Source organism: Saccostrea cucullata, unplaced genomic scaffold (genome assembly GCF_032062105.1).
Source record: "Saccostrea cucullata isolate Sc308-1 unplaced genomic scaffold, CSIRO_AGI_Scuc_v1 ctg1891, whole genome shotgun sequence".
NCBI classification, from domain to species: domain Eukaryota; kingdom Metazoa; phylum Mollusca; class Bivalvia; order Ostreida; family Ostreidae; genus Saccostrea; species Saccostrea cuccullata.
Genome location: NW_026919632.1, coordinates 1 through 19,519, shown reverse-complemented (window position 1 = coordinate 19,519; position 19,519 = coordinate 1). Strand labels below are relative to the sequence as shown.

Sequence of the window (19,519 nt, the reverse complement as noted above, 5' to 3'; positions counted from 1 at the left end):
TTCACAGAAACTTAGAAAACGAAACAAATTTTCACAAAACGCACGTGGTTTTTAACGTTTAACATTATATTCTATTTTCTTTTTCGTTTCCGTGAATTGCATTATTGCATTATCGGTAGCAGGTGCAGCTGATGTAGATTTGAGGTTGTCTTAGAATGTTGAAGAAAAAAAATTATACATGTACAGATCTCTACATTGTTTTGATGGATGTTTTTATGTATAAAAGATTTTTTTTTAATTCCTTAATGTTAAATATATGTCTTAATGATTGTAATTTTGTTTTATGTTTTTTTTTTTCCTTTTAAATCAGATATTTAGTAATTGATAATCGACCGCAGCATATAATATTGTAAACAAACAAAAAAATACCGGTATCAATAAAAGTATTACAATTCGCTCAATATTTACTCGTAATGTTGGTATAAGGTTTCAATTTATCAATTTCCCCTACAGGTTTTTCTAGTAGCAATGGCAATACCGTTCATTTAAATGATAAAATTATATAAAAAAAAAAAAAAAAAAAAAACCGATGCATTAAATTTATGTACCTAAGTGCAGTCTATATATTCGTGACCAAGTTATCTTGCAATCAAACATTGCTGAACTGATTTACTTTGTTCATTACCAGATTCCCCCTTTGTAAAACCTATTGTGGCCCCACCCTACCTGCGGGTTTATGATTTGAACAATGTTTAGATTCTACACTACCCAAGGATGCCTCCATATAAGTTTCAGCTTTTCTGGCCCAGTGATCATTGAAAAGGAGATTTTTAAAGACTTTTCCTTTATATTTCAATGTAAAACTTTGATGAAATCCTTATTTGGTCCTGTCCTACTCCCAGGGGTCATGGTTTGAGCAATTTAGAATCTACACTACCCAAGGATGCTTCCATATAAGATTCTGTTTTTCTGGTCCATTTGTTCTTTAGATTTTTAAAAAAAAATTCATGTATATTTCAATGTTACTCTTGGATTCCCTATTGGGATCCTTCTCTACTCCTAGGTTTCCAGATTTGAACAATTTAGAATCTACACTACCCAAGGGTGCTTCCAAATTAATTTCAACTTCTCTGGTCCTGTGGTCCTTGAGAATAAGATTTTTAAAGAATTTTCCTAATTATATATTTTAATGTAAAAGTTGAATTCCCTTTCGTGGCTCCACCTTACCCCAGGGGACATGATTTGAACAATTTTTAATATACATTACCCGGGGTTAATTTGCTTCTAAATAATTTTCAGCTTTTCTGGCAAAGTGGTTCTTGAGAAGATGTTTAAAGCCGCTTAACCCGAAACAGGCACATATTATCTTACACAATAAAAGTTCTTCATTACATGGATAATGTATAAAAAGAAATTATAAGATTGATTTAACAGTTTATTACAACAATCCTTACATGGAAAACGCAGGTCAAAAACCTTATTGACAAACGTAGTTTATCGGATATACAGCGCCGTAGCAAAAGTATTCGCGATTTTTAAAAATGGCGGCGGCTCACTTTCGCGTCTTGATCAAGTAGGAAAAGAGAGATAACTCTATGGAAAATAAGAGTTATCTGTTTATTTTTTTTACGGAGTTATCTTTATGTAGGAAATGACGTAATTTTATATATAAATTATCGTCTGCACTTCCGTAGTGAATGTAAACAAGCAGAATTTAACCATGGGTCGAAAATCCTCTGAGCTGAGTGCTGAAACTAAAAATCTAATCGTAACTTTGAAAAGTGAGAATCACAAAACTTCAGAAATAGTTCGTGTGTTGAATATTAGTGAATCTACTGTGAGATCTATTTGGAATAAGTTTATTCAACGGGGAACAGTGAAAAACTTACCTCGAACGGGAAGACCTCGAAAGTTGTCAATCAGAGATGAAAACTGGATAATGCGGACGGTCAAAGGCAACAGGTACAGGACCCTAAATAATGTTACGTTGGATTTAAATGAAGGAAAATGTCCTACAGAAACTGTAAGTAAATGTACGGTCCAGAGATTTCTTAGAAAAAAAGGATATCAAAGAAAAGTTGTGAGAAAACGAATGGTTGTTCGTGAAGTTAATCGGAAAAAGCGATTATCTTGGTGTTTGGGTAAACGACGACTGACAGTGGAACAATATTGGCAAAATGTCATATTTTCTGACGAAAGTCAAGTTGTAATTGGAGATAATCACCGGGTTTATGTCTGGAGAAGAGCAAATGAGGCGTACCTACCCCAATGCATGTGCCCTCCCCGTAAATGTCGAGTTGCAGTTATGGTATGGGGATGTATTACTTACGATGGGGTAGGGACTTTGTGTCTTGTTAATGGCAACATAACTGCTCAAAAGTATATAGATATACTCGACGAACATTTGTGGCCAGTTATAGCGAGGCATTTTCCCAATAAAACTTACCTATTTCAAGATGACAATGCACCCGTGCACAGAGCCAGGATTACGTGTGAATATAAGACAAACAACAGCATTCCTTCCATCACATGGCCGGCACAGTCCCCGGACATTAATATAATTGAAAATATTTGGTTGAAAATAAAACGTTCACTTCAAAACACGGCCAGAGACATCAAAACCCAAGACGAACTTTTTAATGCAATACTTGATATCTGGCAAAACATCGCCCTTGAGTATGTAAGAAACCTATACCTATCGATTCCCCGTCGGATCCAGGCAGTAATAAGATCCAAAGGTCAACTCACAAAATATTGAAAACAGTAAGTCAGTTTTTCATACTTTTAAAATAGTTTTATTTTGTTATGCGCGTCCTTGTTTACGGCCGCCATTTTGAAAAATCGCGAATACTTTTGCTATGGCGCTGTATCTAATAATGAAGATAATTCAAACACGAATATTTTTTTCTCTCTATATAAGAAGCCTTAGGTATAATGCATCTTTTCAAAATTAAGAAATTAATTGAATTTAATCCATAGTAATTTTTATATTAATATGCATATTTAAAGAATAAAGGAAGATCAGATATTTTTAATGATTTTTTTAAAGGAGCTAAAATAGTGTCCGTGTACAGGTTATTTGTGAAAAAAATGCTCGTGTTCGTTCTTCATGATATAAACATGTAAGCGATAAATTTAATTTTTCGAAGGAGATTTCACGCGATATCAACAATGATCAACATAGGATTATTTTTTTAAATTTTGAATTTTGATATCTTTTAAAAGAAAAGGACTTTGGGGATATAATTTGCCAACAGTTGAAAAAAATTTTGGACAATTATTTTTCAAGAAGAAAATCGAATTTATATTTTTAGCGATTAGAATCGGACCAAGCGGCTTTAAAGAATTTTCCTATCTATTTCAATGTAAAACTTGGATTCTATATTGTGGCCTCGTCCTATCCCAGGGGCCCTGATTTGAACAATTATATATTGGCTGAAATTCCCCAAGTAGTTCTTAAGAAGATGACAATGTGAAAAGTTTACGACAACAACAACCCCAACGACGACGACAGACAACAGACAAATTTGTTCAGAAAAGCTCACTTGACAATATAAATTCAGCTTTTCTGACGCAGTGGTTTTTTTTTTCTTGGAGGAAAACCTTTTACTGCTTAATAAACGTTTGTGGCTGTTTTGATTCCTTGCATCAATTTGACTTGTATTTGATGTAAGCATTGTGTCTTTTGTCCAACTTTCAACCAGACAATTTTCTTAAAGCATAAAAATGAGACGCCTTGTAACAATAAAATTTATTTCTAATTATAAAAAGACTTTATTTATCAGTTTGCAATCTTCACAGTACATAGAGTAATGAGAAAAATGGCGCGTTTAAGATTTACACATCAAAATACCAAAGAGAGCCCCTCTCAAACAGTAAAAAGAAATACCAGGTACCCCGTAATCATACCAGCGGAGGGAATACCGGTATACTTGTTTACAATAAAGACAAAGATGCAGATGGTTACTAAACATCGAACTAAAAAATTCAACTTCGTTCTGAAAAGCTTCTGTAACTTTTTTAAACTTGTTAATGAATTATTTTAGGAACAGATCTATATAACACAGAAAAAAGTATTATTATAGCACCTATTTATTTGCGTTTCTTAAATGTATATTATCACGTGATTGCGTGCAATCACAATCATCCTGCGTAACATACACATGTATAACTAGTATCCAAAAAATATTTAACATGAGTATTTAAACGGCTGTCTAGAACTATCAACTTTCTTATCACTGAACTGATCGCAGATGTCCTGATCCTCAAAAACTATATATTTACTCAGTCTTGACAACTTTCCTATACAAACATTCTTTAACTTATATACTGTACAACAGGAATTTAGCACCACCTTCCTTTCCGTATTGCATCTATCCTCTCCATGCTCTCGTGTAATATTTGTACATGTTGGTTGTCTTAGAATTCATTTAATTGCGCTTATTTACCAAAAATCACTTTTTTAGTCTTTCTCCTCTCTTCTTCCTTCGGCGGCCATTTTATCCACTTGTTCCTCCAAGTAGTCGTCAGCGAAATCTGCCGTCTGCTTCAAAGCCTTCAGAATCAAAATGTCAATGTTGGGTTCCAAACTAGTTTCACTCTCGTAGTTTTTGATTGGCATGATGTAGCCACGTGGTAGTCCCATGACGTCAGCAACCTTGTCGACTGTGTCACGAACGGCTGGACTGTGAAACAATTTAGACGCGTCCTTATTCACGCTTGCGCAGACTTTGTCCAGCTTCGTCAAATACACGACTTGGGGAATATCTGATCAAAGAAACAATAATGCAAGTTTAAAAGAATATAATTAAATTTGGGAGAAACCTGACAAAAGAGTAATGTTGTACTAGAAATTGGCGTACACCTCTCTTAATTGTATACAAATGGCATAAACTGTATTACTATAACTGCGTTTCAACAAATGAATTGTGGGGGAAAATTTGATAAGCTGAATACTTCTTGTTTATTTCTGTTACAGAAACTTTGTTTAATAATTCGCCTACTTCTCTGATTCATCCTCCCCTGTAGTTCCTTAAGCTGTTTGAGAATTTTTTCAGGCATGACGTCAATAGTACTTCCGTCCACCACAAACGCCACACAGTGAATTTTGTCTCCAAGTCTTGGGTTCCGTATGAAGCCAAATGTCTCCGTTGTAAATGGTGCCGACGGATTAAACTGAAGACAAAACAATATATAACATTTTTGAATAAGTTTTCTTATTATATCACAAATGTAATAAGTTTCGCTATAAACCCTGAAAAATGCCGAGTCACGCCAGAAACAGTTTAGTTATGTAGACACTTAGAGGGGTAATACGGAAATATGTGGGGTCCTTGAAAAAAAATCCATATTGGGCGAGGCGTAAGCCGAGCCCAATATGCATTTTTTCAAGGACCCCACATATTTCCGTATTACCCCTCTAAGTGTCTACATAACGAATTTATCCTGCCGATGGTTCACTAAAAGATTTAATATTGATAGTATCAATAAACCGCTTTCACTGAACGTCCAAGCAAGACGTTCTACATCCATTGTACGTTGTCGACAGACGCATTGTGACGTCAGTTATGAAGCTCCATGCGGGTCACGTGAAAGCAGTATATTGATGATGTGTGGTTGGTAAAATTTTGATATATGGTGGGTAGGTCACGTGGAGGGGGCACATTAGCAAGCCTCGCCCTCAGGGATTTATCTAGCTGCAATAATGTAGCCCTCTCCGATTTTTTTTAATCTGATGTTTTCTGGAGAGGGCTACAATTCCATCGCATCTCCGTAATGGTGCAAATATTTTTTTTTAATAGGAGCGACTGCAGGCAAAATAAATTATTTTTACATTCAACTTACTTCTAATAAGACGAATTTTTTATTCACTGTCAACAGTAGACCCCGTTAAATGCGAAAAACTTGTAAAATAACTCTGCATGTTTCCTGGTAGTTTACTTCAGCAGCCATGACAGTTCACGCGTGACGTAATGAGAGTTTCGCTTGAAATTTAGAACAACTGAATAAAGCAATTATCGGTGTTTATAAATGTATGTGCTGAATTTCATCACAAAAACATAGGTATATAAAACCATTTTAAGTGTTATTTTTATGCAAGCAGCGATATTTATGTTTAAAATAAGGGAATTCCAAAAAGATCCGCTCCTATAGAACCTAAATTCTCATTGGCTGTCCCAAAATACAATCTATCAAGGTCAGTAAACATGGCGGATAAATTCGAGTTGTGATGTTGACATACACGAAAAATAAGCGATATAGGGACCGTTCTGTATATTTTTGCATTGGTTTACGTCTTGGATGACTACTTATTTGGAGTCAAGGTAAGAAATGTTAATAAAATAGCCATTTACTGTTAATTTGAGCCGAAATCCGTGCGGGAGCAAATCACTCCCGCAGCTGCGCCATTAGAAAGATCCTAAGGAGTTGTAGCCCTCTCCCAAAAAAAAAAAAAAAAAAAAAAAAAAAAAAGGGAGAGGGCTACATTATTGCAGCTAGGATTTATCTAGCTATTTTGTTTTACTACCGTTTTATAAGTAAAGGGGAAAAATGAGAGCCGCAGGCTCGATCTGAGCGCCGGAGGCGCGAGTATTCTAGGGGGGTCCGGGGGCATGCCCCCCCGGAAAATTTTTAAATAAATGGAGCAAAATCCTGCATTCTTAGAGCTTCTGAGGGTCATTTGTAGACCTTTACAAAGGCCACAAAAACTTCACTTTTGAGACAAAATATTAAATAACAAAAAAAATTTTTAAACCAAGTCAGTACTTTAATTTTTTCTCTCAATATCTATCACAAATCAATTCTGTCTTTCATGTTTCACTACTAACATTGTTTTTGTTGTTACTCCATTCTTCCGATTCATAGTGATTTAAGCTCCATCTTACTCATCTACACTTTTCTTAACTCTGCAATCGCATACGTATATTTTGACATCATGGACATGGCACATGTTTACCGATCAATATCAACTAGAAGCTTGAATAATCTACTCTCGCTTTTAAAAGCGTTTGAATGACTAGGATTGTGAAATAGGATATGCTGTTAAACTTCAATCGGACAAAAACGGAAAATTTCAGTACGACGTTTTAAATATTCTCCGTTTAATTGGAGACTTTTCTATCTGAAAAAGGGGAATTTTTCACCTTTTTCAAGAGGGGAAAGGTACCGTTTACCGGTAGTAAAAACAGCCTTGATAAATCCCTGGCCCTCTATCACGTTTTCTTACCCTCGCCCAAATATAGCTTATATTTCAAGACAGTAACCATGTATTTTATATTTCATGCGGTATTGCTCTCGGCCAATGAAATTTCACGATTTTTATCAGAGGCAGGATAAAAATGTCACCTCCGACGGAAACAGTTATGTCATCCTTTCGATCACGTTCACGTGTTTTTACGTTACGCATTTTAGTTCGGTGTTCGAGATTTTATGACGTCGGTTGCTAAATAAAAGTAAACAACACAGCCTATTTCTTAACGTCAAGGAGGCATTTTTTGGATTATATGTGTACATTTTAACTGCGTATTTTGAATGATTTTAAATTTTCTTTTAATTTTAAAAAATGTCATATAACATATACCACATGGCTTCTCGGGCGACTATACCAGAATATTTGCCCCGAGGTGACAGGAAAGCCCTGGAGTGTTATGTCACCCTCCGCCTTCGGCATCAGGGGCCCGTTTCATCAAAGGTCGTACGCCAAGTCGTAGCGCTACGCCGGCGTAAAGTTTGGACTAGCACGAAGATTTGCGTTTCATTAAAGAGTGTATCGTTACGCCTGACTAAATTTAGGCCAAACTTTTACGTCTACTCAAGGGTAGGCGTAAGTTCGGGCGTAAAGTTAAAATAAGCAATTATACTGATTTTAAAACAATTTAACGAGTTCTAAAGAAAAAGTACGGTTCTAAAAAGTCTTTAAAATACAAAGATTGCATTATTTAATTATACAAACTATGAAGTGGGGGGGGGGGGGGGGCTGTTACAACCTTTTGGGTTGATTGAAGTTACCTAATAACGTAATTCATATCTTAATAGAATTCTTCTCTGAAGAAAAGATTTTTTTATTGGAGATTTCAATCACCATTTCTAACGTTTTTGACAAAGCATTCACACACACACATTTGATTGTTGTATTATATGTATAAGATATTGTAAATCGAGTATAGTGACTACACTTATAACTATATTTATATCCCCGCTTTATGCCCGTCTGTTGCGCTTTTGGGTGCCCATCTCTTATCCACAACTCCTCTCTTATCCATTGGCAGATCCAGAGGGGGGGTTCCGGGGGTTGGAACCCCCCCTTTATTTTTTGCCATGTAGGGAGAGAGAGAGAGAGAAAAAGAAAGAGATAGAGAGAGTTGATAAAACGTTTTCCGAGAATAAATATATGTACTGTACGTCTAACTTATGTATTGAATAGATAGATTCTCACACATTTAGTTTCCTCCATTCACCTTCAATATTACTTTTTACGAGAGAATGGTAGAAAATATTCTTATTTTTATATGTCTTATAAATGATATGTAACATGCGAGGTTAAATTTGATATAAGATTCCCGAGATCTGTGGTTGTATTGGCTATATATGTACCGTTTTTTGGTCATATATATTTTGAAGGAACTAACTTTTAACACTTTGTTTAAACCCCATTTCAAAAAATTTTTTTTTCAAATTCTAAAAGAAAATTCTTTGTACTCTTCGGAAAAGCTGCAAATTAATTTAATTGAATGCTTCAGAAGTTTATGAAATGTGTTTTTCTTTATTCGCACTGGGGGTACAGTACCTTTTCAAAAAAAAAAAGACGTAAAAGATATTATTTAACACAACCTTAGATCTTTTGTTTAAGTCTTCGGTTGAGAGAGGGTATGTGGGGGGGGGGGGCGGGGGTAGAGGGGCACAAACCTGGAACCCCCCTTTCAAAAATGGCTGGATCCGCCCCTGTTATCACTGAATGAAATTTCTCAGAATCTCTATTAAATATTGCCATTGTGAATTAACTTACTTTTTAACTCTTATTTTGGGTTTTACATATCAAGACATGGACACTGTCATTATATTCCTATAAACGAGGCGGGAGATTCATTGAAATTGTCTATTTTGATTTTAAAAATCTTTTCCCCAAAATATTTTTTTTTTTGGGGGGGGGGCCATCGGTTTCAAAAGCACAATCATCCTCTTTCTGGTAATTTTCTACATTTAAATTACAGAAAAAATAATAGATCATAAATATACAACTGTAGGATTTTTTTAAAAATCATATTCAAAGAGTCTTTCTTAATTACTCCTCGTCCACATGTGTGGATCACGAGGGGATCGGAGAGAGGGTTCATGGCCTCTCGAATTTGCAGAATATTCAAATACAGAAATGGAGGCAAAGGTAATTATTTTTCTAGGTATCTGGGCGAGTGAAGTCCCCAGTGAATCTAAAACGCAACCCTGAGGGAGTCTCATGGAGAATAAGAGATTTTTAAATGGGGAAATTATTACTATTATATACTTTATTATATCGATCTAATAGGGTGATGATTACACAGTTAAGTTCAAGAAATGAATTATTCCTTAAAATATTTTTTCCAGACAAATATTGATGCAGAAGACATATATCTTTATTTTTTCATGATTTTGTCCGAAAGAGTGAATTTTACATCCTATGAGATAATCTGAGCGCATATAAAGCACATTATGGGATAACAATTTTTTTAATTTCCTGCATAACTAACATTTTAATGAAAAACAAAATAAAGACTAACTGTAGATTATTTTTAAAGACAGGGATCATACAAGCAGGGAATTTATGTAAGAATACCTTACAGGCACGTAGCATCGTTTTTAGAAGTGGGGGGGGGGGGCCAACCTGAGCAAATTTTTTTTTACTTACCTGAAAAAGTTGACAAGCAAAAAAAAAATTAAGTTGCCCGAAGTCGAAATTCCTATTTCGTGGGGGGGGGGGGGAGGGGGGAGGCTAACTTTTTTCAAGACCAACCATTTTTCAATTGAAACTTTTGGGATACATTTTCTTTATAACACTACTCTTTGCTGAAATGGGGGGGGGGGGGGCAACCTTCCCTTCAGTAAACATTTTCTATAGTAAAGGTAATGTAGGGAGAAAAAGTGGGGGGGGGGGGGGCTGAGCCCCCCTGGGCCCCACTGATGCTACGCCCCTGCCTTAGTAGTAATTTTTTGGAATCTTTTTCTCTCTCTCTTCTCTCTCTCTCCTCTCTCTCTCTCTCTTTCTCCCTCTGCGTACTTGAAAAACGGTATATCAATTTTAAGCTTTAGATAGTAAGGAATTGTTGTCTATAATTCTATGAACCAGCAGTCTAGTACTAGTATTCGAAATTTTTCATGAAACTTTGTGCCATTTTGATGAACAATGATATTATAATGAATCATTTGAATTGACAAAAGACTTAGAAAGGATTGTCTTACGTGTACCTTAGTAGTAGATGTGTAAGATTTATTTCTTGACTCAATTTGGGTACATATGTAAACTTTTTATACATTATTTTTGCTTGCAAGTATACATTTCTTATAAAAATATATAATTTAAAAAAAATTCTTATACTGTCTCAAACTTAATCATTAGTATTTTTCAGCAGAGTCGGTATGTATCAAATTTTGAAATTTATTATTAAAGACGAAGGCATTAATTTGTTTCAATTTCGGAAAAGAGGGGGGGGGTGTAAAATTACAAAATAAATGGATTAGCTTTATACAGAAATACATGCACATGTACGGTAATTTTTTTTACTTTCAATCTATATGACTTTTATTATTGAAGTTTTTTAAAAAACGAAAATCGATTTCTTATAAGATGCATATCTACTACATTACTTTATTAATCCATGCATGTTTCAATCAGTGCAGGTATTCATTAATCTATATAATTTATGTTATTCTGTACTTTGACGTGCTACAATATTACACTATATGTTTTAACACAGTGGACAATGTTTATGTTTTAGCGCCTGCGCAATGCTACGTTGTCAAGGACTTAGTCCTGCGACTAAGCGTATCTTTTACGACTAGACTTAAGGCACTTGGTGAAACGCAAATTACGCCCGACTAAATTTTGGCGTAAGCCCCGGAAGTACGCCTAAGTTAAGGCTTAAATCTACGACTTTTGATGAAACGGGCCCCAGGTGACATTATACATATATCACATGGCTTCGAGGGTGACATACCAGAATATTTGCCCCGAGGTGACAGGAAAGCCCTGGAATGTTATGTTACCCTCTGCCTTCGGCATCAGGTGACATTATACATATATCACATGGCTTCGAGGGTGACATACCAGAATATTTGCCTCGAGGTGACAGGAAAGCCCTGGGGCCCGTTTCACTAAAAGGCGTAAGATACGACCAAACTTAAGTTAGGCCTCGGGGCGTACGCCAAAATTTAGTCCGGCGTAAGTTGCGTTTCACTAAGAGGCGTACGCCTGGCCGTAAATACTAGTATCGGACTAAGTTAAGGCCAGACTTACGTCCTTGACAACGAGCTTATGCACATGCGCATACATATCATAAAGAGAGAGAGAGAGAGGGGGGGGGAGAGAGAGAGAGAATTTGTTTGATATTTATTGAAAAGATATATGGAAAAGATCACATTTTCTTCTTTGTTATTTATTGCAATATTTGTTTTGAGGTCTATAATAAAAACTTAAAAGCGTTGAAACATATTTAGATTAAAAATATATCGTAGATTGAATTATGTTGAAAGGAATACATTCGCAACTGTGTTTTGTAGTGAAATAAAGAATTTAAGAAATCTCTCTCTCTCTCTCTCTTTCTCTCTCTGATCTGTCATGTTGATTTCCATAGCGTTTTCTTAAATAATGTGAATTTCGTAACAAACAACATGTAAATATCGATATTGTTGTCGTCTGCAATATTCGCTATTGACTCTGCACAATCAAAATGTCTTCGGAGAGTAAAAAACGTAAGCCAAACTGGACTGATGATGAAATGAAAATTCTAACATCTTGTGTAATTGAAAACAAAGATGTATTATTTTCAAAACTGTCGGCATCAGTGACAAACGAGAAAAAGAAAGCTGTATGGGAAGACATCACAAAGCAGTAAGCATTTAGGTTTTTAAAATAACGATCAACAAAAATATAATAACATCTCCGATTTGATTACATACAAATGAATTTGTTCATGTCTACATGTTACATATAATGTATATTTATGGACAAAAACCTAACTAAATTGGCAAAAATAGGAATGTTATTTAGGTTTTGTGTATTCTTATATAATTTTTTTAATTTCTAACAAAAAATATACAAATAAAGGTAGACTGGGGATTCAAAAATATATTTAGTGTTAAAATTTTACTGCAGAATAAATTCTTCTTCTGCCTTGTGCAAGAGGGAAACAGAAGAAATAAAAAAGAAATGGAAAGATGCAAGATCCATTGTAAAGAAGAAAGAAGCCAGTAGAAAATACCAGACGAAGAGAACAGGCGGAGGGCCTCCCCCGGAATCTGTATTCAAGGCATGGGAACTTGACGTATGTGTTTTCTAATATTTACCCATAGGCGTAGTCACGGGGGGGGGGGGGGGGCAGCGAGGGCCCTAGCCCCCCCCCCCTTCTTTCAGATCGGGGGGGGGGGGGGGCAAGAGTATGTCTGTGCCCCCCACTTTTCAATGAAGAACAAAATTACAGCTATTTTGAAATAATATTAAACCTCATTTTATGGCATTTTTTATGTTCAACAAATGAGTAAGCATTTCTCTTGAAGCAATAGTTGTATAATATAGTAATGTAATATAGTAATTAAATCGTCAAGACCTGCCCCCCCCCCCCACTTTTTTCCCCAACATTACCTTTACTATAGGAAATGTTCATTGAGGGGAAAGTTGCCCCCCCCCCCCTCTTTTTGACCATAGTATATTGATGTCGAAGAATTGTGGGGGAAAAATTGGAATTGAAAGTAAGTAACGTGCCTTTGAAAAGATTGGCCACTACCACCCCCCCCCCCCCCCCCCACCACCACCACCACCCCACGAAATAGGATTTTCGAGTTTCTTTTTGGCTTGTCAAAGAATTTCTGGAGTTGAGCCCCCCCCCCCCACACACACTTTTAAGTTTGTGACTACGCCTCTGTTACCTAAAATTGATATAATTAAGTGTACTATGTATTAAAAAAAAGTTTCGATCGTTGCAAAGATGAGTTTCCGATACTGACATAATTATTTTTTCATTAATGTTTCGCACCGTTTATTATTTTAATTTGAAAAAGGCAACAACTATTTTTTTGTTTTTATTGCTAGATTTTGTCAATTATACCGGATGAACTTATCTCTGGGATTGACGGAGGGGTTGATACTGCCTTTGCCAGTAATTCTGAAACAAGTATGTATAAATACATGGTACATGCATGTACATTGTAAACATTATTCATACGTTCACTACATGTATTTTTATAACCTCATAATGTTGCCTTCCGACTTTTGCTTTATATACTATTTGATTTTCCATGCTTTGTATATTTAGTATTATTGTAGTATACAGTAGTTATAGTATAAAAAAATTGAAATATATGATATCTAAATACTAATATTTCTTTGTAACAGATAACTTAGCCTCATCATGCACTGCAGTCCCATCGGAAATTTCCGCTGGAATTTCATCCTTGATTGGTTTGTATAATTATACATATTATATAATATACTTATAAAATTTTAAATCATAAAAATTATTATAAAAGATTGTCAAAAATTTGATATGCATGTTCTTCACACGCGGAACACATAAGTGTCTATATTTGAAATATAATTTTTTTTTTTTCAAATTAAAAAAATGTATGTTTGTACATGTATATAGTAGAAGAAGTTGACGTTCCGGAAGAAGCTCCAAGTGTACATGTGTCCGGGCCTTCCACCGACAAATTCTTTACTTCAACTCTGTATGGATCTAAACGTAAAGGTAAAAAAGAAACAATGCCAACGCTATGAAAATGAATTAAAAATGTATTAAACATTCCTTCAGTTTTACTTTTCGCGTAATTTAACGTTTTTTAAGAAAAAAAACCAAGTGAACTGCATGTTTCAACATCATTCATGCACTTTTAACTATTCATATTACACATAATATGATTTTATTTGATTTTCTTCTGTTTCAATTGACATTGTTCTGATTGTAAAACTTTTCATTAAAAATCAAGACACGGCCAGCGACCCCGACGCTGAGTTTATGCTGAATTTGATAGGAGTGAAGGAGAGAAGAGCCATCGCAGAGGAGAGAAAAGCAGATGCCCTAGAGAGAATAGCGGCGGCATTTGAAAACAAATTTGGCATTTAATAAATTTGAACACAAAATGATAAAGTAGTCATGTTCTTTATTACAATGTAAGTGTGTGATTTAATGAATAGATGAATTGTTAAAATAAATTTGCAACTTGAATGCGCACATCCTGTGCTCTCCTTGGTGCGTTTGCGTTAAACACGGCATTGTCATTGATGTTCTGTACAACCCCACCCTCAAGTAAGGGGACTTTCTCTGAAACAGCTAAATTATGAAGCCGGATACAGCATTGAATAATTTGAGAACATCTACTTGGTGAAAAGGGGAGTACTCCTCCAGTTCGATGTAAACACCTGCAAAGATTTACTTGAATGTAAATACTGTGGAATCATTAGAATTCATGATGGGTCAATTTGCGTGATATTCGTTGGTAGCCCCCCCCCCCCAACCCCAAACCACCACGAATTTTCATCTTCATAGGAAATTTAGAAAGAGATATCTTTGTTACTGAATCTGAAAACCGACCCATACACGAAATTACATCTCCACAAACAACCAAAAAACCCACAATCCAAGAAAATTGGCCCACAGAATTTTAAATGAATTCACAATAAAATTGTAACAAGGTTTATTTATGGTTGCAATAGATATACATTTTTTTCTCAAATAAAAAAAATCTAAGGTCGCGTTTATCATAATGAACATTTAAAATAAAATATTTGCTTGCAAATATGACATATAAAGATATTTAACGAAAAATTGCGTTTAAATTACCTAAATCTGGATTTTAATACCCCAAACGATTTTTCTATGACAACACGAGTCTTTCCATGGGCATCGTTGTAATTCACTTCGTGGGGATAAGAATGGCGTTAAGAGCCATTCCTTGAGAGGGTAGCCAGAATCCCCAAGTAACCACCCACCCCCTTCAAGATGTTCCATAACACCTGACAATCCCGAGTTGCTCAAAACGAAAGAGTCGTGAGTTGCCCCAGGAAAACAGGTATTGATTTGAAGAAATCTGAAATAATATCAACCAATTTTTCATCCTTTATGCATATGTAAGCAAACAATTAGCATTCTTATATTTGTTATATTTGTTTGGTTATATTTGGTGCAATAAGGTTATTTTAAAATTGACAACATTTATATTTTCAAAGGTTGTTATTTCATAAAACCCTTTTGACGATATATTAAATATTTTGATTTTCTCCTGTTGAAGTATTGGCGTATACAAGGGTATTTCTATTACAAAAAAATGATGTGCTAGTATTTATGTTTTAATCAATACCGTTTATACCTCATATTGGAATCTGTTACGGCCTGAATATTTAAGGCATGAAAGTTTTTTCTGCATACAAAAGCAGGCTCCTGTGGTCCACTCATGCCCTTAATTGGTATTAGAGTACCATCGATTGCACCAACCCAATTTGGAAAGTTGGCAATGTCATAGAACTCAGATTTTACATGGCGTAATTCATTGGCAGTAACTGGAAACTTAATGTTGTCCACTGTTGTATTTATTGCACTGCACACTGTATAACAATATGATGAATCTGCGTTAAAATCCTTAATGATATATATAAAAAATATTTGAAAAGGAAATGTACAACTGATTAAATGTATTACAGGCATGTAGAAACATGAAGGATAGTGTATACAAACATGTACATATTATTATTATAATTATTATTATCAGTATACCCCATAGTACTTGCAATTGTCACTTTTCTGAAACTGCTATAAAACCTAATTTCGTGAAATTTTGCAGTTATTGAGAACACATTGTGTAGGCGCATATTACAAAGAAATTCCGCTTCCATTTTTTTCTGGGAATTTCGGTACTTTTTATTATATTAATTTTATCTGTACAAAATAAAGACTCAATAATTGCACGCAGTTTTAATAAATGTAACGATTACTTTGGAATTATGCCTCATTTTGAATTACTTGTGTGTATTTAATGTGTAACATGCCATTTATTTTGCATGACATTGTCAAATATTAAGAGGGGAGGGGCGTGGGATGTGTTAACTTGCTCACTTTTTCTTTTATTATCATTTGTGAATGTGTTAAAACATTCAAGGGGTAAAATCTCCACATCAACGTTAAATAATTTTTAATAAAAATAGAAAATATCATTTTAAATTTAAAATAATAAAGTATAACAACCTGTATGTACTACTCGGGATACGGATGATCTGGAAACGCCATGAAGGTCGCCTACTTCCGAAAAGAAGTCCACCTTTGACAGATATCTTAAAGTGATAATTACCTGTAAGATGTTTATGTGTATCTTTATATATACATGTATAAATAAGTATGCAAATGTAGTTTAATTATATTAATAGGTATATTGTAAAACCCATTATATTTGTCAAATCATGTGATTCCATGCGTAAGTATTTGTTTATTTATGTGTGGATATTTAAGAAGTATACAATGCTACAGTAAGTATTCACATATACATGTACCTGAATGTGGGTGGGAATGGCATGACTTTTGTATGTAGGTCGCCTCACAATAGGGTCAACATCATTTATCAGTTTTCGAATGACTCTTCCCGGGAACCTATACCTACTTACGAGATCTATATCATCAAGATACTCGAGAGGGTTGGTTCGGTCCCGAAAAACGCGTTCTCGCCGAGGTGTTTCCCTTCTTCTTCTGTGAAGCAACCAGAAAGTCGCCATTATCCAATGTTTACGTCTATAGTTACGCCTTCCTTAGACCAGCCGTAGATTTTTGTCTTAACTTAAGGCGGGCGCAAAGTTACGCCCTTTAGTGAAACGGACCTTAGTCCAAATGTTAGACGTAAGTCCGGACTTACGCCGGGCGTAGAGTTAAGACAGGCGTACGCCTTTTAGTGAAACGGGCCCCTGGAGTGTTATGTCACCCGATGCCGAAGGCAGAGGGTGACATAACACCTCAGGGCTTTCCTGTCACCGAGGGGCAAATATTCTGGTATAGTCGCCCGAGAAGTCATGTGATGTATGTTATATGACATTTTTTTTAAAATAAAAAAAAATGAAATCATTTAAAATCGTTGAAATTTTCACAAATAATCCAGAAATGCTTTCTTGACGGGTCGAGGCTATTTGGTACCGCCTGGAAGGTGGCGGGAGTTATCTTTCCATAAGTGTACACGAGTTATCTCGCATTACTGTGACGTATAATGAAACCATATTAATTCGTTCTTCGTTTGGTTCATGCTTATGTAAATATGTAAAACGGAAAGAAACTCAGTGTGTGTGAGGGAGGGTGTGGGTGTTGGGGGGGGGGGGGGGGGGGGGTCGACATAACAATTTTAATTATATTCAATAGAAAACAAAGGTGTTTTACAGACCATCCTCCAAAAAAAATAATTAAAAAAATTAAAAAGAAATTGACGTTAAGTACTATAAATAATTTATATTTATAAGTACATATTTGCCCTGCTTAGAGATCACATCCTGAATAAATTGGGCGAGGCGCGCGATTACCAGACTTACAGATACCACCCCCCCCCCTCCACCCCCCCCCCCCCCCCACTCACACACACAGATAAACCCAGTCAATGCAAGACGAGGAATTTAATGAACGGAATGCGTCTTTTATATGTCGATTTAAAATTTTTTGCATACATTGGTTTGAAGTAGGCATAAATGGCATAATTAAACAAAAACGTTCACAGCAATACTTTAACGGCATATGATATATATTTCAATTAATCATTTATAATTAGATTTTTTTTCAAACATAAACTTTTTATTCGAACTGTTTTAACAATTTTCAGTATTTAATTCCTATAAGCACTTTAAATCATTTTATTTTCTATTTGGCATTTTTAAAAAGTATCATTATCGCACACAAAATATTTTCGAGGAAAATGTCAATTTATTCCACGTCTCGAGATCAATACAATGAGCCAGAACAGTTTGAAATTGTTTTATTTAAAGCTATGTGTAAATGCAGCGAAAAAATTACGGAACATAGAGCGAAAGATATTGATTTAATTCGTGTGTCATATCAAAGTTTTTCGCGAAGTAGCTGGATGAATGATAGATGTACATGTATATTGAAATGTTTCTTCCGACTATTGTCAAATATAGGGCGTCATGAAAATGTGTCGATAAATGAGAACATTTCTCTAAGGCATGGCTTGGCAAAGAACTTTTCTTGCATGCAACTGAAATAAAAAGAAAAAGACCTCAAGAATAAAAAAAGAAAGCATACGTATGAATGTGATCCTAAACATGATATAGGCCTCGGAAGCAAATTGAAAGGGGGCTAATTGAAAGGGGGGATAGGCTGAACCAACAAAAAAGGTAAACTCCAATTTTCAATGCATGCCTATATTTAGTATATATTTGCAAAAAAGTGGGGGGAGGGGGGCTAAGCCTCCCCTCAACCCCCTGGTTCCGACGCCTATGCAAGAAGAAAACAGACAGAAACGGATAAACAGGTGTGACATACAATAATGAATCATCCTAATTATGTTCCCCAAACGGAGTTTGGGAACATATTGTTTTTACTCTGTTTCTTATTATGTTCCCCAAACGGAGTTGGGGAACATATTGTTTTTACTCTGTTTCTTCTTATTATTATTATTATTATTAGGGTCTTCCGTCTCCAACGGAAGACCCTTCTATTATTCTATTGTTTCTTTTTCACTTTTATTATTATTATTATTATTTTTTTCTTTACACATTTTTGTGCAGACGATTTCTCAGAGATGCTTGAGTGGATTGCCTTGAAATTTTCAGGAATGATGTATCATGAACTAAACCTGATACTTTTTTTTTATTTTTCGAAAAATCACTTCCGGTCGGAAGTTATCGCCCTTTAATCGAATTTTTAGTGACCATTTTGTCCGGACAAAAACTCAAAAACGACAAAAGCTAGAATGCTGGCCTTTTCAGGACTGATAGACAACATATTATAGTTTTGCACCTATACTTTCAAATATTCCGGAAGTGCTTAGTATGGAAGCTCGGTAGGGGTCAAAAATTAGGACATGAATCATGACTGAAATTTTGAGACATTTTCCATCATATCTTTTAAAGTATAATTATTTTGTTAAAACATACTGAGCAATATTTGTGCAGAATGACAAGATCTTTAATATGATATCAAGAAAAAAGTGCTGACTCATCACATTAGGGGCCGACAGGGGCCAAAAGTCTTTATACGATAACTCTGTAACAGTCAACATTTTGTAATACATTACTGAAGCAAAAATGTTTATCTCAACGATCTACAACTATATATTATAATTTTAATGTCGTATGTTACATAATTAGGGGCCACAAGGGGCCAGACTGCTAAATCTTTGACGCTTTATATATCGA

General features: G+C 35.2%; 1 protein-coding gene, 1 long non-coding RNA gene and 1 pseudogene across 2 annotated transcripts; 1 reads left to right on the top strand and 2 right to left on the bottom strand.

The window, feature by feature from the left end:
* Positions 1–3,676: 3,676 nt before the first annotated feature.
* LOC134234942 (interferon-induced protein 44-like) lies at positions 3,677–5,214 on the bottom strand (the record flags this gene model as incomplete). Its single annotated transcript, XM_062716993.1, has 2 exons — positions 3,677–4,707; positions 4,944–5,214. Coding segments are annotated over 2 exons (576 nt in total), but the record flags the coding sequence as incomplete, so codon positions are not given.
* A 6,976-nt stretch (positions 5,215–12,190) lies between these two features.
* LOC134234944 (uncharacterized) lies at positions 12,191–14,186 on the top strand. The gene is made up of 5 exons (XR_009985289.1): positions 12,191–12,452; positions 13,217–13,298; positions 13,520–13,585; positions 13,770–13,871; positions 14,110–14,186. It is a non-coding gene; the product is annotated as an uncharacterized LOC134234944 (long non-coding RNA).
* A 93-nt stretch (positions 14,187–14,279) lies between these two features.
* LOC134234943 (putative nuclease HARBI1) lies at positions 14,280–16,848 on the bottom strand (annotated as a pseudogene).
* Between the last annotated feature and the right edge of the window lie 2,671 nt (positions 16,849–19,519).